Below are 19,657 nucleotides of genomic sequence, written 5' to 3'. Positions count from 1 at the left end.
ATATGAGACAGGCGAAATACCCTCAAACTTCAAGAAGAATATAATAAATCCAATCCCAAAGAAAGCATGTGTTGGCAGATGTGAAAATTACTGAACAGTCAGTTTTAATAAGTCACAGCTGCAAAGTACTAATGACAATTCTTTACAGACGAATGAAAAAACTGGTGGTAGCCAACCTTGGGGAAGATCAGTTTAGATTCCGTAGGAATGTTGGAACACGTGAGGCAATACTGACCCTACGACTTATCTTAGAAGAAAGATTAAAGGAAAGGCAAACCTACATTTCTAGCATTTGTAGACTTGGAGAAAGCTTTTGACAGTGTTGACTGGAATACTCTCTTTCAAATTCTGAAGGTGGATGGGGTAAAATACAGAGAGCGAAAGGCTATGTCGTGGGACATGAAATTGAAGCACTGGTTGGGAAGGGAGTGAGACAGGGTTGTAGTCTCTCCCCGATGTTATTCAATCTGTGTATTAAGATAGCAGTAAAGGAAACAAAAGAAAAATTCGGAGTAGGTATCAAAATCCATGGAGAAGAAATAAAAACTTTGAGGTAAGCCAATGACATTGTAATTCTGTCGAAGACAACAAAGGAGTTGGAAGAGCAGTTGAACGGAATGGACAGAGTCTTGAAAGTATGGTGTAAGATGAACATCAACAAAAGCAAAATAAGGATAATGGAATGTAGTCAAAATAAGTCGGGAGATGCTGAGGGAATTAGATTAGGAAATGAGACACTTAAAGTAGTAAAGGAGTTTTGCTATTTGGTGAGCAAAATAACTGATGATGGTCGAAGTAGAGAGGATATAAAATGTAGACTGGCAATGGCAAGGAAAGTGTTTATGAAGAAGAGAAATTTGTTACCATCAAGTATAGATTTAAGTATCAGGAAGTCGCTTCTGAAAGTATTTGTATGGAGTGTAGCCATGTATGGAAGTGAAACATGGATGATAAATAGTTTGGACAAGAAGAGAATAGAAGCTTTCGAAATGTGTTGCTACAGAAGATTGCTGAAGATTAGATGGGTAGATCACATAACTAATGAGGAGGTATTGAATAGAATTGGGGAGAAGAGGAGTTTGTGCACAACTTGACAAGAGGAAGGGACCGGTTGGTAGGACATGTTCTGAGGCATCAGGTGATCACAAATTTAGCACTGGAGGGCAGCATGGAGGGAAAAAATCGTAGAGGGAGACCAAGAGATGAATACACTAAGCAGATTCAGAAGAATGTAGGTTGCAGTACGTACTGGGAGATGAAGCTTGCACAGAAAAGAGCAGCATGGAGAGCTGCATTAAACCAGTCTCAGGACTGACGACCACAACAACAGAAGATTTGGGCACCTAAACAGGGAAGGCATGCCATTATTAAAGGTTAAGGTGACAGGAATGGAAGATTGTGGCAAATGTAAAAAAATGGTGAAATATACGTACAAGGGAAAGAGACTAGGCTACCCTTTAAGCCTAGCAAAAGAAAAAGTACAGATGTGCACTTATTAATGTGTGGATGTTTCTGAACCGATTAAATGTGAAGCTGTAAGAGTAAGTCATTATTTTATTACCTTTATGGGCAACCACTTAAGATGAAACCATGTTTATTTTTTAAGTTATAAAGATCAAATGAGTGATATTTTTGAGAACTGTTGTAATATGGTAGAAGGAGAAGATATGAATAGTCAAAAAATTGTGACAGCATATATCAATCAAAAATTCAAGAAACATTTGAATGAAGTTGGAATTAGACACCAAACAGCCATCAGATTCAGTCCTGTCCTGAATGGAGATGCAGAGAGAGCAATAGGACTATTGTTGAAAAAGCATGAAGTAGGTTAACTGATGCTGGGTTATTTAAATGCTTCTGGGCAAAGGCAGTGTCAACAGCTGTGTATTTGATCAAGCCTACTAAAGTGGAAAAAAATGGAACCCCCTACTGAGAGCAGACAGGGAAGAAGTCAAATCTAAGCAACCTGAAAGTTTTTAGATGCGAGATTATGGTTCATATCCTGAGGAGAAAATATGACCTGAAGTCCAAGAAAGATATTTTTGTAGGCTACTGTGAGGCTTACCAATACATGAATCGTACAAGTAAGAAGATACTGACTGGTAAAGAGGTATTTCTAGAGAATAATGAAAATGGAATAAAAGAGGACCATCAAGACAAAACAACCACTTCATTACCATTGTCAAGCTCAAGAAACCCTATTTCTGAAAACACAACACACAAGGAAGAAGAGGAAAAAGAGGATGGCAACAAACAACGCATCAATATATTCTATGAAGATGGAATTCTAGAGGACGGAGAAAAGGAAGAAAGCATTTCAAGACATTCTTTTGGTGCACCTAAACCTAAAGAATACCCTAATTATGGAATGTGTATAGTCCAACCTTTTAATGATGAACCAACAATGGTTGTAGAGTCTACGATTGGTCTGAATTTCCGACTATGGAAAGCAGCCATGGAAAGAGAATTGAAGTCACTTTATCAAAAATGAAACTTTTGAATGGCTCTAAATATCAGAAAGAAGAAAGCCGTTACAATCACGATGGATGTTTAACATAAAAAAATCCTGTGGGTGTAGCAGAAAAATCTAAAGCACAACTTCTAGTCAATGGATGTTCACGAGAAGAAAATTTAGACTACAAAGAAACATTTTTGCTAGAGGTAAAATATGGATCACTTTGATACTTTTTAGTCCAAAAAAAGAAACTAGTTCACCAAATGGATGGGAAGACAGCTTCCTTAAATGGAAAATTAGATGATGAAATCTACATGATCCCTCCAGCAGAAGCTGGGGGAAAAGAAAAAAAAAAAAAGAAATTGGAGAAAAACCTAAGATTTGGCAATTGAAGATAAGTATTTATGGATTAAAACAAATTGGCCCTTACTGTAACAGATGTCTGCGCAAAACCTTGCTAAAGATGGGTATGAAGCAATCTAAGACATACTGTGGTCTCTATTATATAAAGAGGTCACAATGTCTGTATGTGCGGCCGATTTCTACGTTCTAACTGAAGATGAAGAACATATGAACAATTTTAAGGGACAATTAAAAACCATATTTAACATGTGTGATTTGGGAGGGATAAAACAATACTTGGATATGAGGGGTGTGTGTGTGTGTGTGTGTGTGTGTGTGTGTGTGTGTGTGTGTGTGTGTGTGTGTGTGTGAGTGAGTGAGTGAGAGAGAGTGCTTTTTTTCATGAATCCCTTACTGGCTGAAAACTTTATTTGTGACAGTCTTTCTGTTGTGCCTATCTGCAACTCAGCATCTCCTCTATATGGTGAGTGGCAACTTCCTCTATCATAATATCGTTACATTCCATCCTGGATTTTCCATTTTTGATACTTGGATGTGAAGATTTTTAAAAACACGGAAACAGAATAGTTATTACAGACCAATCATCATACACGAAGAAAATTTTGAAAAAGTTTGGCATGAGTGACTGTAAACCCATTTCTACGAAGATTTACAGTTCAATGAAAATGTACCATGTTTAGGGGCAGTATGAGCCTTAAGTATTTGTCACATTTAACATCAGTTCTTGATACTGCTTTCGCCACAAATGTTCTAACCAGATTCTGCAAAAACCCGAGAGAGAAATGATCAAAAGCCATTAAAAGAATATTTAAATGTCTAAAAGGACCAACAGGCTATAAATTAAGACATTGTAAAAAGGGAAATAAATTCGTGGGCTATAGTGATGCATATGGTGAAGGAAGTTGGACAGCAGGTCTACCACTACTGGATGTTGTTTCAGATTAATGGAATGACTTACGTCCTGGCCTCATAAAAGGTAGCTTTCAGCTCACTAGAGGCCAAGTATGTGGCTCTGTTACATGCAATTCAAGAACCATTGTGGGTCAGAACTCTAAAAAAGTGATATAGAGCCTAGTATCAGTATGGAACCTGATAAGATATTCTTCGATAACAAGGAAACTATACACTTCAACAAAAATAATGTTACTAGTGTCAGAATCAAACACGTAGACATAAATCACCATTTTGTTTAGATTAGATTACGGTTTTGCCTAGTAAGGCGACGCAGGGCTTCTGCGTTGTTCCCCTACGCTCTATAAAAAAGTATGGGTTAATAAAATGTGGTAATTGGTACAGCTATTATTTCCAGAATTAACACGCTGTCAGAATGAAACACTGCTATGCACTATTAATCATACACAAAATACCTAATCTTGACTGTTGTGACCACGTGCTGTCAAAACAAATCTAACGCATATTTTTACTTAAGCTAGTTTAACAGTCTCTGTTAAGATATTCATCTATGGAGTGGGAGGAGTTGCCTATCAAAAAGTCATTCAAACTCTGTTTAAACCGTGCTTTATCTGAAATAAAGTTTTTAATGGTTGCTGGAAATTTATTGAAAATGTGTGTTCCTGAATATTGGACCCCTTTTGGGACCAAGGTAAGTGATTTTAGGTCTTTATGTAGATTGTCCTTATTCCTAGTATTGATACTATGTACTGAGCTACTGGTTGGAAACAGAGGTGCATTTCTTGCAACAAATTTCATTAAGAGATAAATATACCGAGAAGCAATGGTTAGAATAAAGAGTTCCCTGAACAGGTTTCTACATGATGTTCTTGAATTTACACCACAAACGATTTTTATCACACACTTTTGCACCCTAAAAACTTTTGCTCAGTTCGATGCGTTACCCCTGAATATGATCCCATATGACATAATACAATGAAAGTAAGCAAAGTACGCAAGTTTTTTCCATATTTGTCTCTCCTACATCTGACATCATTCTAACAGCACATACAGACTTGTTTAGGCACTTAAGCAAGTCTGTGGTATGACCTTCCCAACTGAATTTATTATCTAGTTGTAATCCCAGAAATTGAACACCGTCAACCTCTTCGATCTGCATGTCTTCATATGTTATACACATACTGGAAGGAAATCTCTTACTGGTTCTGAACTTCATATAATGGGTCTTTTCAAAGTTTAATGACAGTGAACTAGCTTTAAACCACGTATTAATGTCTGTGAAAATTTGATTAGCAACTATTTCTAAGTCTGTACTTGACTTGCTACTTACTGCAATATTTGTATCATCTGCAAAATGTTTGTATATTTGCAAACAAAACAATCTTACCATCTGGCAATGTAACAGACGAGAGGTCATTAATGTACACAAGAAAAAGCAATGGACCCAAGATGGAACCTTGAGGAACACCACATATAATTAATCCCCAGTCAGCATAGACTGTATTCAAACATTATGAATCACCTCGGAGGGAACGATCTATTGATACATAATCAGCATGGTTTCAGAAAACGTCATTCTTGTGCAACGCAGCTAGCTCTTTATTCGCACGAAGTAATGGCCGCTATAGACAGGGGATCTCAAGTTGATTGCGTATTTCTAGATTTCCGGAAGGCTTTTGACACCATTCCTCACAAGAGACTTCTAATCAAGCTGCGGGTCTATGGGGTATCGTCTCAGTTGTGTGACTGGATTCGTGATTTCCTGTCAGGAAGGTCGCAGTTCGTAGTAATAGACGGCAAATCATCGAGTAAAACTGAAGTGATATCAGGTGTTCCCTAGGGAAGTGTCCTGGGACCTCTGCTGTTCCTGATCTATATAAATGACCTGGGTGACAATCTGAGCAGTTCCCTTAGGTTGTTCGCCGATGATGCTGTAATTTACAGTAAGGTCATCCGAAGGCCAGTATCAGTTGCAAAGCGATTTAGAAAAGATTGCTGTATGGTGTTGCAGGTGGCAGTTGACGCTAAATAACGAAAAGTGTGAGGTGATCCACTTGAGTTCCAAAAGACATCTGTTGGAATTTGATTACTCGATAAATAGTACAATTCTCAAGGCTGTCAATTCAACTAAGTACCTGGGTGTTAAAATTACGAACAACTTCAGTTGGAAAGGCCACATAGATAATATTGTGGGGAAGGCGAGCCAAAGGTTGCGTTTCATTGGCAGGACACTTAGAAGATGCAGCAAGTCCACTAAAGAGACAGCTTACACTACACTCGCTCGTCCCCTGTTACAATATTGCTGCGTGGTGTGGGATCCTTACCACGTGGGATTGACGGAGGACATCGAAAGGGTACAAAAAAGGGCAGCTCGTTTTGTATTATTGTGTAATAGGGGAGAGAGAGTGGCAGATATGATACGCGAGTTGGGATGGAAGTCATTAAAGCAAAGACGTTTTTCGTCGCAGCGGTATCTGTTTACGAAATTTCAGTCACCAACTTTCTCTTCCGAATTCGAAAATATTTTGCTGAGCCCAACCTACATAAGTAGGAATGATCATCAAAATAAAACAAAGAGAAATCAGAGCTCGAACAGAAAGGTTTAGATGTTCGTTTTTCCCCACGCGCTGTTCGGGAGTGGGATGGTAGAGAGAGAGTATGATTGTGTTCGATGAACCCTCTGCCAAGCACTTAAATGTGAATTGCAGAGTACTCGTGTAGATGTAGATGAAAACTGACTGCATACTGCGCAGGTATTTTGCAACGACACCCTTTATTTCCTGTTAGATAAGACTCAAACCATTTCACAGAATTGCTGGTAACACCATAATATCCTACTTCACTAAAGAGAATGCTGTGGTTCACAGTCAAAGGGTTTTGACAGGTCACAGAAAATGCCAGTAGCCTCTAATTTATTATATAATGAACTAAGTACATTCTCAATGTAAGTGTAAATAGCTTTCTCTATATCAAAACACTTAAGAAATCCAAACTGTTACTTGGACAATATATTATTTGCAGTAAGATGTTTAAGGAGACGTTTGAACACAACCTTTTCAAATATTTTTGAGAAATCTCGCAAAAGTGAAATTGGTCGATAGTTTGGTGGTATCTCTATCACCGTTCTTGTAAAGAGGCTTAACTTCAGCATATTCTGCTGATAAGAGATTGATTTCACAAATAACCTAAGATAGAATTGAACCCACATAAACACTCTTTGATTAACTTTGTTGATATGGTATCATACCCACTAGAATACTTAAGATTTTAAGGATTTTATCATGGACGCTACTTCTTTGGGAGACATGAGAGTCATTTCCACTTTACTGAAGGTATTTTTAAAGAGAGGTCTCAGATACTTCATTGCACTGTTCACTGAACATGATGACCCCAAGCTGTCAGTAACAGAAATAAAGTACTTGTTTAAGAGGTGTGCAACATTACATACAGTTGTTACCAATGTCTCACTTATTTTTGAGCTATCTGCTCCTCTACCTTTATGGCCCCACCTATTTCTGTCTTCACTATATCCCATACAGTTTTTATTTTGTTGGTTGGTTGGGGAAGGAGACCAGACAGCGTGGTCATCGGTCTCATCGGATTAGGGAAGGATGAGGAAGGAAGTCGGCCGTGCCCTTTCAGAGGAACCGTCCTGGTATTTGCCTGGAGTGATTTAAGGAAATCACGGAAAACCTAAATCAGGATGGCCGGACGCGGGATTGAACCGTCGTCCTCCCGAATGCGAGTCCAGTGTCTTAACCACCGTGTCACCTCGCTTGGTTTTTATTTTGTTGGCTGATGTAATTATCTTTTTCTCATAATCAATCTGCTTCGATTTCTGGATTACTTAGTTCAATATTTTGCTATATTCTTTGTAATACATTACAATTGTAACATCAGAGCTGTTCCTAGATAATAGATACAGACTCCTTTTTGTCCAACAGGATATCTTTGTTCCTTGTGTAATCCACAGTTTATTTTTTGACTTCTGTGTGCTTTGAATTACCTTCAGGGGAAATTTTTTTTCGAAAGTGGAGATAACTTTATTAATGACTGCTTCGTATTTGTAAGGAATCACATAGAGCAAGGGATAGTGAATTCAACTATTTATGGACAGAAGAGATGTTGGCTGATCTACTAACCAAATCCTTGAACATGAAGAAATTTTGGAAGCCAGTGAGACAATATGGTTGGCTTATGAAAGTGACATCTGAAGTACCTCTTCGATGGAGATGTTGGGAACATAAGAACAATATATTTTTATGTGGAAGTGTGTGCTGCATTGTGTACTGCACAGATTGTAATAGGCATTTATGACTGTGCTTTGTATACTCTGTGGCATTACCTTAATGACAATCATAATGCACTGTTCTACATAATTATGGATGTTAAAACATGCCTTATTCTTGTATTTTTCATATTCAGAATTAATTATTTCATTCTGCCAGTTCCAATAAAATGGCCTTTCATTTCAGAAATGAGACCACTTGCTACCTGTGAAACGTTAAGACATCGATATATTCTTTTGACACCAAAACACAAAATTGCCGCATCTGTTGTCAATATCTGAATAAAATTAGGGACGACATAAGATGAAACCTGCTTTTATTTTGGATTACAATAGAAACAAGGCTGGTGTGGAGTACAGAGACCAGCTAACGAGCTGATAGTCTTTCAAGAGGGAGCAAATAAAATGGCAAAAAGAAAACTTTTGTCAACATTTTCATGATCATGATGATAAAATCTTACGTAAAAATCAGGTTACTATCAAACATATCTTCAAATTGCTTAGTGACCTGGCAGCGACATTGATAAACAAAGGACAACTCGTTGAAATCTATTTCCACTCAAAATAGTTTATATGTAAACAAACTCCAAAATTGTTTAAAATTTTTCATTCAACGGCAAAAGTAAGTATGTAATTTTCAATCAAAATCCAAATTTTCAGACTACTTCTAATACTGCCTCCTGTTAGGAAAAAAAAGTGGGGTATGGGGTGGAGGGAAGGGAAAAAATTCTATTGTTGTGAAAACATTTTCATTTTGATGCACAAAATGGTTGCTTGTTTAAATCTGTGTTTCATTTTAGTATTTCATAGAAAGAAGAACCCTCTGTCAAATCCAATGAAATGATGTAAGTTCTGCATAGTAGAATTCACAACATAAAATGCAGGAAAACTATGAAAAAGCCAGTTGAACTACAACCTAACTGCCCAGTCCTTGAACTGTCAAATCAGATGTTGCTGAGGGAATCAGGCTACAAAGTCAGATACTAAAAGCAGCAGACCAGTTTAGCTATTTGGGCAGTAAAATAAACGATAATGGCTGAAGTAGAGGGAATACAAAATGCAAACTAGCAACAGCAAGGAGAGTATTTCTGAAAAAGAAGAAATAATTAACATCAATTTAAATGTTACGAAGTCTTTCCTGAAGGCACTTGTCTCGAGTGTGGCCTTGTAAAGTGAAATGGGGATGATAAACAATTCAGACAAGCAGAAAACTGAATCTTTTGAAATGTGAACCTACAGAAGAATACTGAAGATCAGATGGTTACATCAAATAACTAATGAGGGGGCTGTGAATTGAATTCTGAATACAAGAAATTTATGCCACAACTTGTCTAAAATAAGGAGTGGCTAATAGGATACATCAGGGGCCTTCAAGAAATTGTCAATGTGGTAATGTGTGGGAGAAAAAAAAATTGAAATGGATGTAGGTTGCAGTTGTTATGGATAATGAAGAAGTTTGTAAAGGACCAGACCAGCGTGGAGAGCTGCATCAAACTATTCTTTGGACACGAGGAAACAACTCAAATTGGGAAAGGCAGGGAAGGAAATTGTCTGTGTTCTTTTCGAAAGAATTGTATCTTTTGTTCTGAGAAATTTAGGGAACCCGCAGAAAACATAAATGGCAATGGTCACACAAGGAACTGAAGCCAATTCTCCTGAATAATAATCCTGTGACTTAAGCACAGCGCCATCTTACTCTATGGACATAGGTAGAAAGGTTGGCATCTGTGTTCTGGTTAACACGTGTAAAATAAAACAAAGGGTGTAATTCACACACCTTGTTGTTCCCAATGTGTAACACAGTCAAAGACGGCAAGCGGCGTGCCACGACTCCCAAAAGGTCGATTCCACCCAGCCTGTTGTCAGACAAGTTCAGGGCTGCCAGTTCAGAAATGTTCTCGGCAACTAGATCCAGCATAGCGGATAATACAGCAGGCCGTTGGATAGGGAGTGCATGTTCCATCATATCTGGGGGGAAAAAAAACACAATATGACATATAAAAAGAGTTTCACGACTCTTCAATCTACAATAAATGGGAATTTGCACCACTAAGTATATAAGTAATTCACCAATGATTAACAAGATACATTATTACGTGAAATGTAAACCACATGAAGAGATGTAGTGTTATTTTGAAACAATATTAAAGTTATTATATCTCACTCATTTTCATTTTTGTCAGAGACGAGGCACGGTTTTATTGTGTCTTATCCCCTTTGTGGGTAGTTGTGAGGAATACACTGCTTATGTAATTGAGTTACAAAGCATTAGAATGGAATATTATTTCTTGACACATCAAAAAATTTAACCTTTTCCCCAATTTAGCTGAACTTAGAAGTGACGAGGCAATTAAAAAACTAGGAAGATTTAACTTCCCCTTATACTAACAAAAACTGAATCGGTAAAAATTTGAAATTTTTGCATATGTCAATATTTTGTTGAAACAAAGTCACCACCTTGATCTCAATACTTACCTGCATCTACATACTCCGCAAGCCACCGTACTGCACATGGTGGAGTGTTCCTTGTATTACTATTAGTCATATCCTTTCCAGTTCCGATTGCAAACACAGCAAAGGAAAAATGACTGTCCATAAGCCTCCACATGAGCCACAATTTCCTTACATGTAATGTACATTGGTTACAATCTTAGAAAAATTAAAATAAAATAAAAAACGGACAATTTATTCAAGAGAAAGAACTTCACAAATCAAGCAAGTCAATAACACTTTCGTCCACCTCTGGCCCTTATGCAAGCAGTTACTTGGCTTGGCACTAAATGACAGAGTTGTCCTTCTGAGGGAAATCATACCAAATTCTGTCCCATTACCATGTTAAACTGACAAGCCCTGATCTGATTGGAGAGTTGTGCCACTAATGATCCAAACCACCTCAATTGGGGAGAGAGACAGTGACATTGCTGCTGGCCAAGGTAGGGTTTGGCAAGCACAAAGACAAGCAGTAAAAACTCTCACTGTGTGCGGGCAGGCATTATCTTACTGAAATATAAGCCCAGGATGGCTTGCCATGAAGGGCAACAAACCAGAGCACAGAATACTGCCAACTTACTGCCATGCTGCAAGGGTACCATGGATAACAACCAAAGAGGTCCTGCATTTCTTGACACACATTGGCTAGAATCTCATTCACTGGAGCAGAATTGTCTTCACTAACAAGTTCCACTTCGAACTGTGCCCTGACGGTCAGTGAAGATGTGTCTGGTGACGCCCCCGACAGTGGCACAATACTGATCTGACTGTTGCCTGCTGTACAGCGTGACAACCAGGAGTAATGGTCTGAGGTACCATTTCTTTTCATAACAGAACCCCTTTGGTTGACATCTGTGGCACCATTTAAGCAAAGCCCTACGTTGACAATATTCTGCACCCCGTTTTGTTGTCCTTCACGGCAAGCCATCCAGGGCTTCCATTTCAGCAAGATAACACCTGCCCACCTGCACAAGGCGAGAGTTTCTACTGCACGTGTTCGTGCTTGCCAAAACCTACGGTGACCAGCAAAGTCATCAGATCTCTGTTCAACTGACAAAGTTTGGATCATTATGGGTAGGGCTCTCCAACAAGCTTGGGATTTTAACAATCTAACGTGCCAGTCGGACAGAATTTGTCACGATACCTCTCAGGAAAACATCCGACAACTCTTGATAGAGTTTCTATGCTAAGCAGAATAACTGCTTGCAAAAGTGTCAGAGTAGATCAATGCATTACTGATTTGATCAATTTGTGAAGCTCTCTCTCTTGAATAAATAGTCCAACTTTTCAATTTTTGTTTGTACATGTACATCAAATCTATCAATTTCTATTCCATTAAGATAAATCCTTTGTGCTGCATCATTTTTCTTGTCATAGAGTGTACTTGCATGTTGATCAAACCTGCTGGTAACAAATTCAGCACACAATTGCTGATCACAGACTTATGAGCAATTACAGTTTCATGCGAAAGATAGTGCCTTTGTGCCATGCTCTTAGTTGGCTATTTCTTTCGCACATCATTTGATACATTATCAGTGGCTCAGTGGTGAAATTCCAGATCATGGATCTCTATGTTTTAGGTGTGATCCCTTGACTCCTAGGGTTTTTACCTGTCACTTTCCACTTCTCTTACCCCTGGCATTGTTTGATGATGTGAAAAATGCTTTGTTGCTCTATGGGTCAGAGAGAGTGACTTTACACAGTAGCCCCCCCCACCCCAACTGGCTGGGTAAGTTGCTTCAAAAGTCAGAGGGGGGCAAACAAGACCTAGTCTAGTAAAGCGCTGGGGTATTAAATTGATGCAAGTTTTCCCCTATGCCATGCATAATATATTTTCCCGTCTCGTGTACAACTTATTATAATAATATTTTGAACAATTTACAAAACAGTGCAATTGGTGACAAACAAAGCAATTATTAAGGACGGGAAAATGTAACATCTATTGAATCTATATTGGGAAATATGACTGTAGGTAAAAATTATCGAGTTCCTACGCTAAGTGCCCGAAGTCAAAATTGATAATATAAAAAGAGTGGTTGGAGGTAAAATAATAAATAGTTATTATTTTCTATAATAAGAAGTTTGCATGAGGGATGTTTGCTTTGAAAAATATTCAACCGTTTCTTTTTTTTCCAAAATGGTCTTTGCTTGTTTTCTTCTTTTGGTCCTTTTCAAGCTTTTAACAAATGTTTCTCTCTAGTGAACAGAGTGATTCTCTGATTTAAGGTGTTTTTCAACATGTTCTTTCTTTGAGTGTGTGTTCTAACTTGTAAAGGATTACTCTCAAAGTTACAAATTTTCTTTCTTTTCTGTGTGGTCCTGTCAAGGACCCAATACTCCTGCTTTTCGGCAAGTGATCCCCTTTACTACGAAAGTAACTATGTTTTTCAAGAAAACTATCAACATGGTCAAAATATGTTTATCAGTTTTGTTTCCAGTCACTTTAGTGCAGACACTATGACATGGCAGTTGGCCACAAACACAAGCAAACAAGGGGCCCACAGAAGCAGAGTGGAGGAATAAGCCTCACCCTCTTCTTGCAGAGCTGGCAGCCTACATTGGTGTTTTGCGAAAGCAGAACTGACACATGAAGAAAGATATCAGTAATCCCTTTTGGTATTGGGAGAGCTGTGCTCGAGCCCTTTGGAGGCCTCCAATTCATCTCATCACTTACTTCAAAATAAGAAAACGCAACAAACTACAGTCAATCCTAAGGAATGCACAGCACACACAGCATTTATTAACGGCTACCATGCCATTGCTTATTGAGGTTGGCAGCATCATGAACGAGGTAGTCCAAATCTTTACTACTACTACTGCTACTACTGGTGGTGGTGTCCTAAGAAAGACACTGTACTTAAATATATCATGTTAAAGTGTCTGCATAATAGCAACTTTAGCTAGCAGACAAAAACAATGTGCTGGGTCAAACACTTGAGTTCTACATTGTCATATGTGGCATGTACCTTGTATGAGACTACTCAACTACCTGCAGTTGAGGTGACATACAAGGCTGATTTATGAGTGACTTATATGTGATCAGATTTTTTACATTTGCATTGCAAATGCGTTCTTATGCACATTCTCTTTCCAGTTTAGTTTTGCTAGATGATGTGCAATACCTATCCTCAAAAAATGGTTACTTTTTTGATATTTATATGCAGGAAATATAGCTATTTCAAACTCTCTCTCATACAACAGTTGTTTTTGATATTATTCATTTCTAAGCATCATTTATTACATAAATTCACATTAACTGCAAATACGAGTTTTTCAGATCCCTAGGGATTACAAATGGCTATGAAGATTCAATACATAGTGACAGGCTGATAGAATTACAGAAAATGTAAAAGAAAGTTCATTGTCAAAAAGTATCAAGTAAGTCTCCTCCACCTACACTATTTTAGTAATTTTCAATGTTGTTATGTTTTTATCCTCGATTGTCATTTCCATACTCGTGGAAACTCATGATGCAATGAGATAAATTGTAATAAAACAATTTTGCTAAACATGTCCAGTGGAACATCGATGTCAAATACAACCACACACTGTCAAATGTTTGACGAAACTAGTAAAGTTTGCCAAGAGTGATAATTTACAGAGGCCTCAAATTATGAAAGCTAGGTAGCGTACGTCTTACTTTCGTATGTGCCTACTGTTAGTAACAGACATCTCTCTTCCTGGTCCAACAAGTCTGTTTCGTAATTTATAAAATATTACATTGTAACACACCGAATGTCTTCTGTAGGCGATCTGTCATTTTCACTTATAATACGGAATTTACAACACATGTACCAGCACATGTGTGTCAGCTTTCAATCACTGTGCTCATGTAACACCTGAAATTCTGAACATTCTTTTATATTCTCTGTAATTCTTTATAACATAACGCTAGGCTTGGAACAGTTATAGATGTTTGTTATCATTTTACTCACTTTTAATTTCCATTTATAATGAGTAGCTGGCTGCAAGTGGTCTGTGACAAATAAGTATTGCATTTTGACACAAGACCAATAATGTAGTCTAAGAGAAGCTAAAGTAAGATCAATACTGCACCAAACTTTGTCACTTTTAACTGTATTTACATACTATGGACAAATAAAAGTATAATCACTTTTCACACATGTATTTTGTATATCTTTTTACCACCATCCACCCTGCCCCAATAGCTAAAGGCAACTTCCTTTTCCCCTTCCATTCATATCATATTTTTATGGATTATTCATTGTTCTGTACATCTTCCCTCTCCTATGGCTCAATTTACAGTCTTTTTTACGTCCAAAATATACCTGACAATGATTATACTGATATGGCAAAATAATTGTTGCAACCCCAAAATTCAAGCAGTTACTATAGTGTGTCTATATACCACGACCTGAAAGTGTGTCTTTAGCACCTCAGTTCTGGTTTCATTTCTCTCTACATTTTTAGAAATGAATGTCTGAAATTGCATACTTCACACAACTGTATTAGTTACGACTGAGCAGCTTTCGTTTATCCATTAATGTAGCAAATCTCACCTTACACTCATTTCAAAGTAATTACCTGGATCATTACGGAGTTTTGATAGGTCCAGAGCTTTGGTAATTGGGTTGAACCGCTTTGCCATGACTTGCTTTAGAAGGTCCTTAACACCGTCTGTTAGCTGAATGTTGGGCACAGCTGGTCTTACAATCACATTTAGCTGAAACAGTGCAACAAAAATTATGGACAAGTTTCACCAACATCAAATAAATATATCAGCAAACAACTTAACAATAAAATGCAATGATGGATGAAAGAAAACAGTAAAAACCTAACTTGCTTATATCTGCAGATGTTGTCTCTTTTTCTACTTGTAATTCCCTGACATTCTTTTCCAAATTCCAAATAAATTTATTTTATTGTTATCTTGATTAAAGATACGATACATGAAAAGCCCATTAATCTGGCATCTGACAACCCAGCACACTCAAATAACCTGGTATCACTCCATACATATGAAGTATTTTGGATGTGTTCCACAGAAGTGTGGAGGGTGAAAATCGTAGAGGGAGACCAAGAGATGAATATACTAAGCAGATTCAGAAGGATGTAGGTTGCAGTAGTTATGGATGTAGGTTGCAGTAGTTATTCGGAGATGAAGAGGCTTGCACAGGATCGAGTAGCATGAAGAGTTGCATGAAACCAGTATCTAGACTGAAGTCAACCACCACCCGCAGCAGCAGCAACTTTTCACAGTACTGTTCCCGTCCCGCAACAGCACCTTCCTTGTTTCTGATACAGTTGCCATGGTCATCATCTACCACCCATGTACAAGGATTAAATTCACCAATGATGCTGTTGATATTTTTGAGAGATCACGCACGTTATTTACCCATAATTATGATGATGGTCTATCTCATACCCAACAATGGAAAATCCAAGGCCAATTTTAGCATTGAAGTATTCATGAATTATTGCTTGTTCTTTGTTAAAGATCTTACTAAGGACTTGTTCCAGTTGTTCATAGAACTCCTCTATCTCCTTATCTGATGCTGCAGCAGTAGGGGCTCAGGGCTGAACGATGTTGAAATTAAACTCAATTTGATAGAGATGATCCTGTCACTAATTGTTTATAATTGAGAACACTTCCAGGAACAACTATTGCAACATTATTTCCACTTTGGCCACTACTCCCAGAAAAACATGCAGTGTTCTCTCCTTTGGATAATGAAAGGGCCACTCCACACCAGCGAGTCTCACAAAGCCCAGAAGTATCCAGATCATTCACACTACTTCTCTTTATACTATAGAAAGTTTTCCCATCTTAAGTACAACATGCACATTCCAACTGCACAGCAACCTTTGCTACAATGTGCAGGGTAGTTTATTGGACTAATGACTTCTTTGAAAAAACTAGCACTTATCATGTGATGGTTAATGAGACTTGCATGTTAGAGATTTAAACAAATGTTCATACAGGAAAAGTAATTCATACTTCAGTCACACTGTTATTTCAAAGATTTCTAGTCTAGCAAATTGAGAAATGAAATTGGATCTAACATATCTTAAAAAATTCTTGAAAGATGAACATAAGCCCGTGGCCACATGTTCCCTTGGAATTTTTATAACCATTTCACATTCATCGCTATTTCAAATGTAATTACCAGGAACCTTAAACTGTATCATCTATTTCTGGTAAAATTTTTGTTGAAATTCATATGTAAATTTTTTTGTTGGTAAATGTTTAGAAGTAAAAATTTAAAATGCAGCTTAAGGCAAAGCCTTAGCACTTTGAAATTTACTATGCTTAGTTATTTATTAATTTACTGAAAAAAAATAAAGGAAAGAAATGTAGTCAACTGGAGACCTTTTTGAGTGGATTGTTTGCTTTTGTAAAAGTTTTAACAGTTCTTTTCCAAAATGGTCTAGTTTGTTTTCGTTTCTTTTCCTTTTTTGGCTCTATTAAAGCCTTAAATAAATGATTTTCCCACCTCTTAACAGAGTGTTTCTCTGATCTACAGGATTTCTCGAAATTATTTTTCCTTTTCCCATCCAACCAAAAAATTACAAAATCTGCACAAGACTGATGTTTACCATTCATGGCCATTCACAGCAGTGATATTCATATCTGGAAACGCTACGTATGCAACAGACAAGGTACATAAAAGGCGGGGGGGGAAAAAAAACTGAAAATAGTTCTGTTTGTACGTCATGGTAAGGTGATTATTTTTTTTTTTTTTTTTTGGGGGGGGGGGGGGGGAGTCAAAATACGTTGACTGGTTTCATCAGCTCGTCGCTACAGTGTAGAGAGTGGACACTATAAAATGATAGTGAACTACAACTCTGACCACCAACACTGCGGGACATCCATAACTCTGACCGGGGCTCTCAATATGAATGCCACTCTCCCACAGTGACAACTGCACGGCACTGTAACCCTTGCTCTAAGTCCCTGGGCCCAAATTCAGCAGACATATTCTCCTCAGCATATGTGAAGAGCTTGCAGTCTTTCATCAACAGCACGTACCCTACACTGTAGCGGGGCTACGATGTGAGGGCACTTTACGAACACCACACAACTAGCTACCACGTTAGGTTTTTGGGAGTCTAATTCACCCACTCACACAAGACGAGTTTATGACAGAACAGCACAGTTTGAATGAGTAACTTCAATCTGTGTCCAAGAGAAAAGCTGTGTTGCCAACATGGAAGCTGCCCTAAATACCAAGTCACAAAAGGAGCAGAATAGGATTGCTGCACAGGAAAGGAAGGAGTACTGCAATGGCTCAGGATCTCACACTCGCCATGCACATACCCCCAAAGGAATTGTGACACCCTGGGGAGAGGTTACTCAAGAGGGCCCGACTTACAGAAAAAGGAAGTACTACTGCATGGACTTGGGGTCCCACATTAACTAATTACATACTCATGAAAGAACCGAGTGTCCCTGAAGGCTGCAGGTAAGAATTGACCAGCCATTCTGTCTTTGTAATTCCATTATCTCAAATGAATTTTCCTACTAAACTATTTTATTCGATAAAGTCAAATTCTGCTCAATTCTTGTCTGTTGCATGTTAAATATGAGTGCATCTGCAGTTTCGATATGATTCCAATCACAAAGATACTACGGACTGTACTCCAGAGTAGATACCTAAAAATGATGTGCTCGTAGCTACACACAAAGATGAACTGGAGGAGATAAGAATAAAATAGATTTCGTTCTAATGCATGGGAATGTTTACTTACGCATTCACATGTTCATCCCTTTCATAATTTCTTATCAACCAGTTGATAAACTAAAGTGATAAAGCAAAATAAAATAAAATACTGCATTGTAGATGGACATCAAAAAGGTCTTACCTTGAACCCATCAGTCAGTGTAATCCGTCTGTCTGCATTGAGTAACTCATTTGCAGCATCATAGTCATCAACATAAAAATGCGATTCATTTCCACTGATCTTGTACTGGAATACAAACGGGAAAAAATGATAAAAACTTCAAAGAAGATTTGTTACTATCTCAGAACATACTTGGAAATTAACATAAAAACTACATGTTCAAACCCTCCAAAACACAGCATGTTTGTGATTGTTAAGCGACTATCTTTGAGCACAGAACTCACACCCAGTTCATGTTGCCTATCCAACGGCTTCCATGGACAGCAAAAATTTGATTTTTGATGTTTCACATCAATAGTGATCAAATTTGACAAATTAAAATGGTGAAATCATCTACTCAGTAACAGGTATAATGTTATGTGAAAGGTTCAACACACTAGACATATACATCAGCTATAGACTGCATATATTGTCTTTAGAATGTGTACTTATTGCATGGATATACCGAGACTATATCCATCTGGTATTTGAGAATGAGAGCACTTAGCCCAGTCAACAAAGACTGAAATGGACAATTAAGAGAAAAACCATATGGTCATAAACTTTGCACAATGCCACAAGGGAGCACTCTGAACAACATACTAAAAACCCTGACTTGTGGGGTGTGCCTGTTGGGGTATGGGGGGATTTATAGGTCACTTTTTTACATATTTCTTAAACAACTCAAAAATTGCAGCTTCTACTAACAGTTTCCATGTTCCAGGAATGGAAAAATCAAAGATTTTTAAAAATATTGTTCAATCAGCATAAAATTTATGTTTCTCTTTAAAAGAAGTCGGTTAAAAACAAATATTAAATGAGTGTGCCACATTTAAGTGCAGCAGGCTGTAACAAGGGATAAATTGCATTCTGGGGGAGGGGACGGGAGGCAAAGAGCAAGGGGAGGTCAGTCACTGGATTCTTTATAGAACTGTAAACTGAAGTTCAAGAGAACAATTTTCCCCCCTAACTATTCCACTATGTGACAAGAAGCAACTGCATAGTGTTTCACGATGTTATACGGGTCCTCCGCAGTGTGCCTCACAAATCACTGACAACGTAGTGTGCAGATGTGCCCAGAGAAAGTTTATTTTCCACAAAGTGTGTTAATGCTAGATGGCTAGCAGATATGCGTTACTAGTGATATTAATACAAGTAATGCATATGGACAAAATATATATAAACCCCTGCGCCCCATCCTACACAGGTAGAGTGGACATTGATTCTTAGTCAGCCTGTACGGAAGCTGCAGTATTCTTAGTTAACTATCCCCATCATGAGCATTTCCTGATTTTCAGTCTACAGAC

General features: G+C 37.9%; 1 protein-coding gene across 1 annotated transcript in view; it reads right to left on the bottom strand.

The window, feature by feature from the left end:
* LOC126291585 (nuclear RNA export factor 1-like) overlaps window positions 1-19,657 on the bottom strand; it is a 107,460-nt gene that overhangs the window by 47,914 nt on the left and 39,889 nt on the right. The window contains exons 5-7 of the mRNA XM_049985119.1: window positions 18,333-18,437; window positions 15,054-15,192; window positions 9,796-9,986 (exon numbers count right to left, since the gene is read on the bottom strand). Coding sequence (XP_049841076.1) covers window positions 9,796-9,986; window positions 15,054-15,192; window positions 18,333-18,437 — 435 coding nt within the window. The remainder of the gene's footprint in view (window positions 1-9,795; window positions 9,987-15,053; window positions 15,193-18,332; window positions 18,438-19,657) is intronic.

This window comes from Schistocerca gregaria, chromosome 9 (assembly GCF_023897955.1).
Source record: "Schistocerca gregaria isolate iqSchGreg1 chromosome 9, iqSchGreg1.2, whole genome shotgun sequence".
In the NCBI taxonomy this organism is placed as follows: Eukaryota; Metazoa; Arthropoda; class Insecta; order Orthoptera; family Acrididae; genus Schistocerca; species Schistocerca gregaria.
This window is presented reverse-complemented; position numbering and strand designations above follow the sequence as displayed.